The sequence below is a fragment of the Microcaecilia unicolor genome, chromosome 2 (genome assembly GCF_901765095.1).
Source record: "Microcaecilia unicolor chromosome 2, aMicUni1.1, whole genome shotgun sequence".
Classification (NCBI taxonomy): domain Eukaryota; kingdom Metazoa; phylum Chordata; class Amphibia; order Gymnophiona; family Siphonopidae; genus Microcaecilia; species Microcaecilia unicolor.
The window spans coordinates 62,861,525-62,875,892 of NC_044032.1; the positions used below are offsets into that span (position 1 = coordinate 62,861,525).

At 42.7% G+C, this 14,368-nt stretch overlaps 1 protein-coding gene across 3 annotated transcripts in view; it reads left to right on the forward strand.

The window, feature by feature from the left end:
* Window positions 1-14,368, forward strand: part of NEDD4L (NEDD4 like E3 ubiquitin protein ligase) — a 757,870-nt gene that overhangs the window by 715,490 nt on the left and 28,012 nt on the right. For all 3 annotated transcript variants that reach the window (XM_030192990.1, XM_030192991.1, XM_030192989.1), the window contains 2 exons: window positions 4,243-4,316; window positions 8,724-8,784. In XM_030192990.1, the coding sequence (XP_030048850.1) occupies window positions 4,243-4,316; window positions 8,724-8,784 (135 nt within the window). The remainder of the gene's footprint in view (window positions 1-4,242; window positions 4,317-8,723; window positions 8,785-14,368) is intronic.

The window sequence follows — 14,368 nt, forward strand, 5'->3', positions numbered from 1 at the left end:
CGGTACTATGTAAGCCACATTGAGCCCGCAAATAGGTGGGAAAATGTGGGATACAAATGCAACTAATAAATAAATAAATGATGTATTTGGATTGGACTCTTTGGTCACATCCTCTTTATTTGATGGTCCTCGCTGTCTTTTTGTTGTCTGTGTTAAGTCCCTTAGTAATGTCTCAAAAGGACCTGTTTGGTAATTTTTTGCAGATACCATGGGTGAGTTGCAAAACTTAATTCATGGTAACTGCAAAGCCAATGCAGTAGCTGTTGAGGGATATAAATTGACCACACAGTAAGTGCATCGCTGATAATACAGATGCATTTGTGCTATTGACTATGCATTTGCCATAGCCCCTGTAGCTAGAAACAGCTTCCTTTCACAGCATTGGGAGAACTCACACCCACCCCCACCCCCAACAGACTCTTACCAGAGATTCCATAGTGATTCCATGGTATCTAGTAAAGGTGGGGGGAAGCAGGAAAAAAACAAGTAGATTTATTGACTATAAGATTCTACCCTCACACAACTTCACTCTTATATGTCCATCCTTCCTGGTACTTACCTTCCCCCTCCCCAATTGAGGGAAAGCTAGATTTTAAAAGCAGTCACTAAATTTGAGTGGGGAAAAAAACTATCCAATGTCATGAAGCTAGTGATGCAACATTATTCAGTGGCCACCAAAATAAAAATGATTACCCATGCATTTAGGTTTCAAAAATGCAATAAATCTAAATAAGTTTTTGACATTGTTTATTAAGAAAAGGATTTAAGAATATTTTTAATTTCAAAGTAATATTTTAAATTAATTTCATGTGCAGGACACTTGCTAGTCTAAGATATACTGTTTGCACCAATACAGACAAGTATTTGAATATTATTCCCAATAATTTGAAGCATATCTTTATTCTCTATCTATGTACTTTTCCAGTTATTAATTTGACATTGACTAATATAGTCACATTTTTATCTTTTACATTGTTTCTGTATCTTAGTTTTCTATTCCTGTTTCCTCTTTTGTTCAGTCTACCTTGAAATTGTGTGCTTTTTGAAATTCCACTGGGAGCTTGACTGCAAGCTCATTTGAAAATCCAGATGACACACATAAACAAGAAAAAGTATCTCCATACTTTGCACCTGTATGGCAGTAGGCACAGACAGTAGAATGTACTCAGAGCTTTGAAAATGCAGTCTCTTTGTTTAGATTTATTCCCTTGACTTGCCTTCCTTTTTTTTTTTTTTGTATTCACCATCTCCCCCCAGCAGGATGTTACACAGGTAAAAAGAACGCTCCACAACAGGCAGGAAGTAGAGAACCCACAGTATGAGATAGTGTCGTCTTCTCAGGGTCAGTATTTTTGATTCCCCTTTAATTCATGGTGAAATAGATGCACACAGTACAGGCATTACAACTTGAAAAAAATAAACACATAACTTGGTGGCTACCTGCACCCCTTTGGCAATCTAGAGGGTTTCAGTTTAAATTGCCTAGTATTACCCTCAAAAGAAAAGAAAAATAGATCCAACCAAGGACTATGGAAGCAATATGCAAATGAGCTCCTCTGTAGCATTTCCTATTACTGCTTGTCAAGTGCCTCTTTCTTCTCCTTAAAACAAAGTTTATCCAGGAACAGTTTGATTCAGTCTTTAGGCACAAAGGAGAGTCCCCACATTCTCTGCTTATCAAACAGTCTCATTTCAATAAAAGTAATGGTGGTAACAAAACTACCCAGCACCAAAAATATCTCTTTCATGCCTTATGTTTGGCCCCCCTCACAAGCCTAGGGCTCAAACAGCTAGCAGAACCCATGCATAATCACTCATAATAGAGGGCTGACCTCCATTATGCCCCCCAACACATTTGCCAGTAGAAAAAAAAACTGTACTTACAGGGTAACTGCTGGATTAACTACCCACTTTTGCACAAGCTTTTCAAATGTCAGTTTTCTATTTCCATTTCCACAGGTTCCCCAGATAGTATAGGAACTGAGTTCTGAAAATGCCTCTCCTTCTCCCCCTCCTATTCCCAAGTTCTAGGAGTTTTTTTAAAGCCCTTTCCTTTTCAGGGACTTCCTCCCCACATGTCTGGGTTCCCAAGACTTTTCCTGAAAGCAGGTTTGTTTACAACTGTTTTTCTCAGGCTATCTTTATTCTTTAAAGTAGTAGAAGAGTATTGAGCTGGAGGTCACAGTTTCCTTACAGAACCTCTTCCTCCCTCCTCACAACTTTTACCCATGCTAGAGGGAGGGGGCATAAACAAAGTTGAGCAAGCCCAGCATAATCACAGGGGCATACAATTATAGGGCTGCCTGCTGTGGAACCGAGGTGCCTTCTCCCCTCCTCCCATGGGTCCAGAATCAATCTCTAGTGCAATTCCCCCCTCCCCCACATTGTCCTCCAACTTTTCAGTGGGCAGCCAGAAGAGGTATCAGTGAAAACAGGCTGTCTCTGGCCAGCTCTGCAAGGGCCTTTTCCCTGCCACATTCCTTCCACTGGAAGTTAGTTAGGAAGAGGCGGGACATGGAAGAAAGGCTGTGGTGGGTGAAGGCAATCCGTTTTCATTGTTGCCTCTGCTGACCACCCACCATGAGTTTGGAAAGGAGGGCGAAGAGAGTTGCTGGACCTGGGGGGGGGGTGAAGATGGGGAGATGGAAAAATCTTGGGCCTGCATGGGAAAAGGGAGACTAGAGGCACAGAGGGAGCACAGGGACACGAAGGGGCAGTGCTCAGACATATGAGGAGAATAAGGGACATGGACACAGATAAAGGACACAGAGAGAAGATTCATGATGGATGTAGAGAGAAAAGAAATGTCAAAACGACAGTAAACTTTAGAAAGAGAGTTAAGGAAGAGCAGAAAAGAGACATTGAGACCAAAACCAATGCTTAGACAACAAATGTAGACAAATGTATTTTTTTCTGAATTTATTTATTGTAATATGTCAGCTCAGGTATCTTGCATTTCATTTTCTATTTCTTTTCCTATGATAGGTTTTCTATGTAGGTCTGGAATGTTTGTTTTTTGCAGGTCTTTTTTCACTGGCACTCTGAAAGAGTTTCCCCCCCCCCCCCCCCCCCCCCATCCCCCTATCCCCACTTCTTTGGGAGAGAGGATGGTGTTATAGGGGACCCATCGTAATTTTTCTACCCAGAACTCAGTCATTCCTAGCTACACCACTAGTCAGTAGGAGAATCAGCATGGCAAAGTGAAGCACAGCAAGAAGGCGGTAGAGAGGAGAAAGTGAGACATAGTTTATCCATGGAGTTTGATGCATGGAGTGCGGGATTAGCCTGTGAGGAGAAAACCTGGAAAGTCGGGTTTCAATTTCTCTGATACTCCTTGTGACCTTGGGCAAGTCACTTAAGCCTCCATTACGTCAAGTATTCTCTTAGACTGTAAGCTTCTCAGGGATAGGGAAATAATGTACTGTCTTGAATGTAACTCCTCTTGAGCTACTACGGAAAAGGCATGAGTTAAAATAACGTAATGGGTGCATGTTCAGCCTGGCCCTCCTCCTGAATTGGCTCCCTGGTCTCCCATAATTCTGCAAGAACCCAATTTTCCAATCTGCAGAATTACTGGAAACTAGGGGCTACTACTACTGCTAACAATGAAATTGTTCACTTTATTATTTGTGAGCAAACTGAGTGGACCTTAAAACTTGCATGCATGTTGGAAATTGTGAAAATTTGGTATGCATACATGTATAGTGTGATTTGAGGTTTATGTGGATATTTTTGCATTAAGGTCTGGTCGTTTTGCTACAGACATTGAAGAACATGCCATTATGATGGAAAAATTTGCTGTAGACTGGCGATAACCAGTCTAAAGCAAATGTTCTCAGCATGGTAAGCCCTGAGTCCTTGCAGTGGGAGAGTTTATAGAAAATATTTAGGAAAATTTATAGACTCAATGAGAAATTCAGAGAGAGAGAAGAAAAGCAGGTATATTAGACAATCTATTTAAAGTAGAAGATAATATAAACTATTTTAATTTAGTCTTCAACTATCAATAGTCAGTGCCTTTGCTCATTAGGGTGTGTGATGTCATTTATGACATTCAGCCATAAACTGGTTTGGAGATGGAGGATAAAAATATCTCAGTTTTTATTGAAGTCTGTAAGTGTATGCAGACCTCATGTATTATACATTACTACGTAGATATTTTTTTCAGTGAAACCTGAAGACCTGTAGTTGTTGAGTAGTAAATTGTATGAAGTAATAAAACACTTTATTTTCTCCCTACAGACTTACCAAGTTGACTTGAAGCCAAATGGGTCAGAAATGGTGGTCACAAATGAAAACAAAAGGGAATATATTGAGTATGTATTATTATTATGCAACTTACATAATATATATTTCTAACATAGAATTATACATTATATATTTGTGACTTTACCAGGCCAGGTCTGAGGTACCATGCCTATGAAGTGGCAGTTTGTTAATATAGTACTTAGTATTGCGTTCAGTTCTGGTCACTGTATCTCAAAAAAGATATAGCGGAATTAGAAAAGGTTCAAAGAAGAGCGATTAAAATGATAAAGGGGGTGGAACTCCTTTCGTATGAGGAAAGGCTAAAGAGGTTAGGGCGCTTCAGCTTGGAAAAGAGACAGATTTGGGGAGATATAATTGAGGTCTACAAAATCCTGAGTGGTGTAGAACAAGTAGAAGTAAATTGATTTTTTACTCGTACCAAAAGTACAAAGACTAGGGGACACTCGAGGAAGTTATATGGAAATACTTTTCAAACAAAAAAGAGGAAATATTCACTCAACGAATAGTTAAGCTCTGGAACTCTTTGCTGGAGGAAGTGGTAACAGTAGTTAGCGTATCTGGGTTTAAAACAGGTTTGGACAAATTCCTGGAGGAAAAGTCCATAGTCTGCTTTTGAGACAGACATGAGATACAACTGCTTTCCCTGGGATTTTTAGTATGGAGTGTTGCCACAATTTGGGTTTCTATCAGGTATTTGTGACCTGGCTTGGCCACATTTTGGAAAACAGGATACTGGGCTAGATGGACCATTGGTCTGACCTAGTATGGCTACTCTTATGTTCTATTTGATTGATATGAATTCTTAAAATAGGAGTTGACTGGCCACTGTTGGAAGACAGTCGACTCCTAAATGGAACAGTGGTATCCCAGCCTGGGCTGCTGCTCATCCTCTTCCCACTAAGCCTTGCATAATTTTCTCGAAGAAGGGTGAAATCATAAGTGGTCCTCTTTCCTCACAATATGGATAGCAATTAAAGCAAACAGAAGAATTCTAGATACCATAAAGGAACTTGTCCTGATCATTTATCGTTTATTAAATTTGCTATACCGCTTCGTTGCAGTTAAATTAAAGCGGTTACAATAAAAACAAGGAGGCAGAAAAGAACGCCAGTTGTACATAGGAAAGAGCTAACTACCTAAGCCATTCAAACTGTACAACAGTCATACAAGAAATATAGTCAAAGAAAATATACAGAGTAAGAAACCTATACCAAAAAATAAAATCAGTAATTCTCACAACTACCATTTATCAACCTCGGTCTTCTTCTGCTCAGAGCTACCTCAAGCCTTATGGCAAAAAAGTTTTTTTGAAAAAGTTGAGTTTTTAATAATGCCTAGAAAGATACATATGTTTCCAACCAAAGATGATGTGGTAGTGAATTCCATAATGCTGGTGAAATAAAGTAAAATGCACTAGATCTAGTGGATTCCCATCTGGCTTGTATTGAAGGTAAAGTACAAGAGGGAGTATAACGAATTACCAAGGAAATAAGATAAGCAGGGAAACCACTGTGCAGAACTTTGTGGGTTAAGGTTAGGATTTTAAATTTAACCCTGAAGTCAATAGGTAACTAGTGAAGCTGTCAGAGGAGAGGTGAAGCATGGTCAAAGCGAGATGCTCACACAATATACGTGCTGTCATATTCTGTAAGGACTGCAATCTCTTAAGATTATGGTTAGCAATCCCAGCATAGATATTACAGTAATCATATCTGGAATGAAGGAAGGCATAAATTAGTGAACAGAATGCATCAAAGTCCCATAGATTACAAATTTACTTCAGTTTACAAAGAAAAAAAAACCTGTTTTTAACAATCTGTGAAATTTGAGGACCAAATGACAGGGCTAAATTGTGTGAGATTCCCCTTAGGCAGCTCACACTGTTTGCATTTCTGTCATCAATGGATGCATACTTTTTTCCTGTACCATGGAAAAAAAATCACATCCATTGATGACGATCCACAGAAGGTTTCACTAAAATTGAGAACAGTAATCTCAAAGAAGACAAAGAAGCTACCCATTCCCATACCCCTGCCCCCTTTTTCTGGAAGGAGGGGGAAGATGTTCTATCATCAATGCTTCTCTCCTCCTGCCCAAACTGAATGAAACAGCAGGTAAAAAAATTTCACTGGAGCTAGAGACAGTGTGAATTACTGTTCATATTGTGAAGGAAGGAGGACCACTTATGAGTTCACCCTTCTTGTAGAACAGAAAATTAAGTAAGGTGTGCTGGGAAGAGGAGAAGCAGCAGCCCAGGCTGGGATCCCACTGCTCCATTTAGTTTCAGCCAGAAGGAAAATCAAGGTGGCATAAGAATTGCCATACTGGGTCAAAGGTCTGACCCAGCTCATCTTATCATCTTGCCCAGCGATGTTAGCGACAATTATTAGACATGAGCCATGCCCAGCTGTTCCTCTGGTTGGACCTCAAATTCAGTCACCAGTGTTTGATTATGTACTGACTGGCTTGGAGAATGGAAGATCTGACTCAAGAATCACAGCCAGATTCTCTGCATAGCCATCAGGCTGGCCCTTCTTTGGCATTATTTATACCCCAATTCAAAATTTTCTATTATATTTTTCTTCCCCTCTGATTTCTTTTGAAATTTGTATATTATGATTCCTATTTTATTTTGGGGGGGTCTTAGTAGGACTTGTGTAGAACATTCTGCATTACTATGGTATTTTTCTTCTGGACTTCTTTCAATTCAGTAAGTTATTGGCTCAGTAAAATAATTCTGTGGCCCAGAGGCTGTGTCTGCAAGAGATCCCTGGTTCAGTTCCCAGATCTGGTCTTTCACACCCTGGTTGACTGACGCTGGGGATGCTGCAGAGTCAACCTCTGTATTCACAGTTCTTCAGAAAGAGGCAGGGGTATAGGTCCTGTACTTAAGGCATTATTGCAATGCATAGACTCAGAGTAGTGGAAGTGGGGTCTATTAAAACTAGGAGAAAAATCACCAGGTATTTGTGAATGACTGCTCATGGTGATTCCAGTTGAGCCTGAAGAATAAACAGGAGAAAGCAGAATACAACGTCCAGTTCCAAGTTCTGTGCTGCATATATTTAAAGGAAGACTGCCCAGATTTAAGGAAGAGCACTAATTTTATAAACTGTGCGTAATATAAAATAGGTTAAGATACATTTTAAATTCTAAAGTAAGTACTGTAAAATTAAGGCATTACATTCCAGCAGTGACATCACAGTAGTTTCATATTTTAAAAATTTGTGCTCTTGGACAGTGGGGAACAGGGGGAGTATGTAGTAGTGTTGGGGACAACCATTCCCCACTAAAATCATTAACCATGGAGATTACCATCAGCCCTGTCTAGATCCTCCCCTGGCTCATTATGGGAGATCTTCATTTCGAGTGAACAGCAGCAGCAAAAGCCTAAAAAAAAGGGGGGGGGGGGGGATTGAAAAAAGCAGCATGCACCATAGGACTACTATCTAATGTGCATTTACATACATAGTCCTAAGCCATGCCTACCCCCTCCTCCCACACAGGCTTCTTGTTACCAAGGAAACGCATGATGGATGGAGCCGCCACAGGACTTATAGGTGCATGTACACTGGATCACAGGACATGTGATATCTTTTCTTACATTGACATGCTCTAGTAGAGATATGGGAGGGATGGTGCTTTCAGCTTCTGCGAAAATCTGGCACCACAGACATTTTCCTAAATGAAGGCCTGAATCTGTAAAAATGCATTTCTGTAGCAACAGTGATAGATTTGTTCCCACTGCAGAAATGCTATCTGAATTGTGCATAATAGGCCTCCCACAGTATTTGAATGTAGAATTTAAATACATTACATTTCAGTTCTTGTAGACCGTAATTACCTATTTAGGTTTTATGTGGGTAACAAGCAAGAGAAACTGGGACAATCTCAAGGAATTACAGTAGGCAAATCAATGGTAACATTTCAATAAATCTTCTCTATTACTGTCACCCCATACAAGATTCTTATTATGACTGTTTATCCAGAATGATACTTTATCATTTATGAAAAAAAATCATGGTCCCCTTATTTCAATACCTGGAAAAAATGCTTTCGCAATGATCAGTCAGTCAATTTTAGTAACAAAAAGCTAAGTAGCAATCAACTTGAACTGTGTGTTTTTTAAATATTAATGTCTAATGTCAGAAGAACAATATCTTGATGAAGTTGACTGACCTAATGACACTTAATCATAAGCATGAGATGCAAGAGATTCTTCCTAATTGATTTTTTGCAGTGTGTGTGTGTGTGCATCCCCACTGCACCCTGCAAAGAGATGGGAATTGTTTGAAAAGGTGCTGATGGTTAAGTGTATACATCTCGATTCTCCCCAGACCTCATCTGACATGCTTGATAAGTTAGCGAAGCAGCAAAATAAAAAGCTGAAAAGACTGTAGTCCTCTCACAGCATACACTGTATCTGCAAATAAAAATGTGTTCTCTCTTTAAAGCTTAGTCATCCAGTGGAGATTTGTAAACCGGGTTCAGAAACAAATGAATGCCTTTTTAGAGGTAAGCCTTTTTAAATTGTAGTTTGAATTTTATTTTTTTTAAAGCTGTTCTTGTCATGTGTTTGCCCACCTCATTCCCAAAGCTTCTCACCTTCAGTCACCATCACCACCCTTTCATCCCAACAGACATCTTTCTATGTTTGGGGGGGGGGGGGGTCACTCCAGTGGCGTACCAAGGTGGGGCGGTTCGCCCCAGGTGCCCGCCACTGGGGGGGTGCCGCGCGCCTGTCGGCTCTTCGTTTTATGCTCCCTTTGCCCCGGAACAGGGTACTTCCTGTTCCGGGGCAGAGGGAGCATGAAAACGAAGAGCCGGCAGGCGCGCGGCACCCTCCTCCCAGCAGCATGCACCCGGGGGGGCGCTGCACCCAGGGGGCGGGGCGCATCGGCGATCCGCCCCGGGTGTCAGCCCCCCTAGGAACACCACTGGGTCACTCATCATTATGGGCATTGGTGCATGCACAAAGAATAGTTTGTATAAAAAAAAAAGATGACAGTGAGAACCCACTGTAAAAAAAAAAAAAATCTGGGTATGCTCTTGATGTTACAGAAGGCATGTAATACCTGTTGGCTCACAGGACTGTGTAACTGCAGCTTAGCTTACTTGTAGCTGCGTGTGGTCTCATGTCATAGCATGCCATCGATGCATTACAAATTAATTGTAAAGGGCTTGCAGGTGTACTTTTGTTTTAGGTAATTAAACAAATTCATGGGGAGCACTCCTCATTTGTTAAATAAGAGGCATAGCTAGGTGGGGGGTGCAAGGGGAGCAGCTGCTCCCCCATACAGATTTTGAATGAAACAGCGCCTATACAGCTCAGTTCTTCAGCCTCGTACCGACACCTGTTTTACAAAAGGTGTGCTCTCCTGACATCAAAACCTGGCTATGCTTCTAGCACTGTGGTTTGTTTCTCTTTGTTGGCATGAGAGATCACTTTCAGTGGAGTAATTTCACTTTCTGTGAGCTCTCTTAGAGACAATGGCAATCTGTAATTTGTCTCCACTGTTCCTAGAAAAGGGGTATCCAGGATCTGCTACCCGTGTTCTCCCTGACCATCTGGAAGCCTGTTGTGTTTGGATTGCTGGAGAGGGAGGCAGTATTTTAATATTGGTATTGATAAGAGTAGTTTACCACACTCTTTTGTGAATCCCTCCTCCGCAAGTCCGACCTTTCAGCTTCTGTCTGTTCTGCTTTATCTACATGAATTGTAAAAGACAGCTCAACAAAGAAGCTGGAAACTAATTATTTGTCTCAGCTTTGTTGAGGGGTTCGAGACAGTTCTGTTCTGCTCCATGGAACGTTTTGCAGATGTTAGACTATGCTTACAATCATTGTAAAGCAAGAAAAGAAATGCTCGTTCATTTGTGTGTGTTTGACAAAGTTCTTGAGATTTTCAAGTCGGCGTTCAGCAAAATTGTTTAATGTTTGTTTCTTTCCCCAAATTTTGGCAACACACAATGCAATCATTTATTATTTAACTACTCCGTTTTTAAGAGTTCTTCATAGAAATTGGCATAAGCAGTTGAAATCCTTTCTGTTTCTGTTTTCTTACAACCCTGATTTCTTATCAATTAGTGATGATTCATAATTGAAATTGCATAATATGAATTCCCATTTAATCCAGAACTAGCCCAGTTCAAACATGTTACGTCTAATGTAATATCCTTGCATAGAAGGATTACAGACACAAATGGGATAATTTCTTAACAGGGAGCCTAAAGTATTGCAAAAATCCACCTGTTTTTAGTAAGGCAACAGCATCTATAGTGGATAAGTTTAAAACTGTGTGACTGTATATAGGCACCTAGAGGGCATTCCATTAGCATAACTTCTGACCTCTCTCTGTCACAACTTCATATTGATCACCACAACTCTTTCTCTTTTTCCCTTCTTTGCTTTTACCCTTTCTCTCTTACACTTCTATGAAATTGATTGTTTGCTGACTTGATGTATGTTCTTACAGAGTGTTGTAAGCCACATTGAGCCTGCCCATGGGTGGGAAATTGTGGGATATAAATGCTATAAATAAATATACTCTCTAAAGGAAAATAGTGCCTGTTATATACCCACAAGTATTTTGGTAGCACAGTCTCTGTGCTACCCTGGCCTGGACCTTTTCCCGTTATATACCCACACGTATTTTGGTAGCACAGTCTCTGTGCTACCCTGGCCTGGACCTTTTCCCACACAGGGAAAAGTGTGCGTACTGTGGACAGCATGTGCAGTTTTCCCTACAGAGAAAGTGCAGTTTTCCCTACAGAGAAAGAGGGGAAATTAGCTGTTTCTGAAAATTTCCCAGCTATTTAAATGGAGCGATCTGATTTTGTGATGTATCCTTTTACAATTTTAGGGATATATGCTGCGCCAAATAATTTGAAATAGGTTAGTTGCGGTTCCAACATGTTGCGTGTACAGCCTCTGTGTGTACATTTCCCTTGACTACGTGAAGGCTTTCCTGGAGCAGATTCTGGGAGAGGTTTGCTTTTACACATATACTAACATAATCTGGTCTAAACGTGCCTATGCACTTAGACACAGGCACTTACCCCAGCCAGAGTTACCCACATAACTGTGCCCCACTCAGAGTCCACCCATCTGTATGCCCACTTGCAAAGTATGCATTTAATTATAGAATAGTGCCTAGGTGCATATTCGGCATGTAGGTTTGTTTGTGCGTAGCAAGTATTTGAATATTAGTGCCTGCATTGTAGAGTTGCCATATATACTGAAACATAACCCAAGATTTTTGGGCCAAAAAACTGGCCCAAAAATGGGGGTCTCTGTTTATATTCGAGCCTCTACCTGATAACCAGCACTACTGTTATCTCTCTTCCTCTGCACCCAGCCTTCCACCCAACCGGGAACTCTCGCTGGCTCTGCCCCCAGCCCTCCCATATTGGAAACACTCCTTTTTTTCCTTGTAAAGAGAACACCTCCTCTTCGCGGACCCACCATAGGCCCCCTCCCAGGGCCTACATTACAGCTCTGGTGGTCCAGTAGTGAAATGGGTCAGGAGTGATCCCAGAGGCGTAGCCAGACTTCGGCGGGAGGGGGGTCCAGAGCCCAAGGTGAGGGGGCAAATATTAGCCCCCCCCACCCCCCTGCATTGCCAACACCCCCCGCCACCGCCAGCACCACCACCAACAACTTTGACCCCCCCCCCCCCCCCCCCCCCGCCGACAACCCTCTCGACCCACCCCGCCCGCTGTTGCCGTCACTTACCTTTGCTGGCGGGGGGACCCCAACCCCCACCAGCCGAAGTCGTCTTCCTTCGTTTGGTTTCTGAGTCTGACGTCCTGCACGTACAACATGCAGGACGTCAGACTCGCAGAAACAGAACGAATCCTTGCAATCTGCAGGGCTTCGTTCTGTTTCTGTGAGTCTGACATCCTGCAAGTTGTATGTGCAGGACGTCAGACTCAGAAACCAAACAAAGGAAGAAGACTTCGGCTGGTGGGGGTTGGGGTACCCCGCCAGCAAAGGTAGCAGACGGCGGGTTGGCGGCGGGAGGGGGGATTGAGAGTGTCGTCAGCAGGAGGGTCCAGAGCCAAATCTGCGGGGGCCCAGGCCCCCGTGGCTCCATAGTAGCTACGCCCCTGAGTGATCCTCCTACGGTCCTGCCCGTGCAGTCTCTTTAGTAAAAATGGCTGCTTTGCAATGGGGACTCATGTGGGCTTCCCATACCTCTAGTGGGAAGGACTTTGCTGAAACTCAAGCAAGACCATGGAACCATGATTCTGATCAAGCCATGCTGACTGCAGCAGATATGGTTCCCTCTACTTCTGGAGTTAATCTCCAAAGAACTGTGGGGGAGTGTTTTCCGACCCTCATCACGTAGAACAAGGGATACCTTCTTCATCCCAAACTCCAGTCTCTGGCTCTTACAGATTGGATGTTGAGAGCCTAGAATTCGCTTCATTGAGTCTTTCAAAGGGTGCTATTAGGGTGCACTAAGAGGTGCTGTTCTTTCAAATGGAGGAAGTTTGCCATCTGGTGTGAGAGCAAGGCTCTAGATCCCCTTGCTTGCCGTACACAGACTCTGCTTGAATACCTTCTACACTTATCAGTGTCTGGTCTCAAGACCAACTCCATAAGGGTTCACCTTAGTGCAATTAGTACTTATCATCAGCATGTAGAAGGTAAGCCCATCTCTGGACAGCCTCTAGTTCACTTCATGAGAGGTTTGCTTTTCTCAAAGCCCCCTGTCAGACCTTTACCAGTGTCATGGGATCCCAACGTCGTTCTCACCCAGCTGATGAAAGCTCCTTTTAAGCCACTGAATTCCTGCCATATGAAGTACTTGACCTGGAAGATCATTTTCTTGGTGGCTGTTACTTCAGCTCATAGAGTCAGTGAGCTTCAGGCCTTAGTAGTGGATGCACCTTATACTAAGTTTCATTGGAACAGAGTAGTCCTCCGCACGCACCCTAAGTTCCTGCCAAAAGTGGTGCTGGAGTTCCATCTGTCTTGCCAACATTTTTCCCTGACCTCATTCCCATCCTGGTGAAACCACCTTGCCCACCTTGGATTGCAAGAGAGCACTGGCCTACTAAATACAGCGGACAAGGCCCCAAAGACAGTCTGTCCAACTTTTTGTTCCTTTTGATCCCAACAGGATTGGGGTCACCATCGAGAAATGCATCATTTCTAAGTGGCTGAAGGAGTGGCCTAGTGGTTAGGGTGGTGGACTTTGGTCCTGGGGAACTGAGGAACTGAGTTCGATTCCCGGCACAGGCAGCTCCTTGTGACTCTGGGCAAGTCACTTAACCCTCCATTGCCACTGCATTGAGCCTGCCATGAGTGGAAAAGCGCGGAGTACAAATGTAATAAAAATAAAATAAAAAATTGCATTTCCTTTACTTGTGCCAAGGCTGGGCTGGCGCTAGAGGGACATGTCAAAGCCATAGTTGTGATGGAAGCCCACTTGAGGTTAGCCTCCATTGAAGAAATTTGCAAGGCTGTGACGTGGTCTTCAGTCCACACATTCACATCACACTGCTGCCTAGAGCAGGATACTTGATGTAACATTCGGTTCAGGCAGACAGTATTGCAGAATTTATTTGGAGTCTAGAATCCAACTCCACCGTCCTAGGTCCGTTTTATTTTGTTCCAGGCTGCTCTCTCATTCAGATTGTATATAGTTTCAGGTTAATCTGTGTTATGTCCTTGCCATTGCAAGGCCCAGTTGACCTATGTTGTTTTTGGTGAGCCTGGATGCTAGGGATTCCCCACTTGTGAGAATTATAAGGCTGTTTGTCCTCGGAGAAAGCGCAGATATTTACCTGTACAAGATGTTCTCCGAGGACAGGAGGCTTTATATTCTCACAATCCCTTCCACCTCCCCTTAGAGTTGACTCCTTCATAGTTTTTTGCTTTATTTTTTGCTGTAGTATTAAACTGAGGAGACCGCGTTCTCACGGCGAGCAGGAAGGCACTCGCGCATGCGCAGTGGAGTGTCTCACGCTCCACAAAGCTCTCATTAGACTTTGGTAAATTCTGGACCGGGCAACACAGGTCGGCGTCACCCACTTGTGAGAATATAAAGCCTGCTGGCCTCGGAGAACACCTGCACTTTATTCGGGGGTGA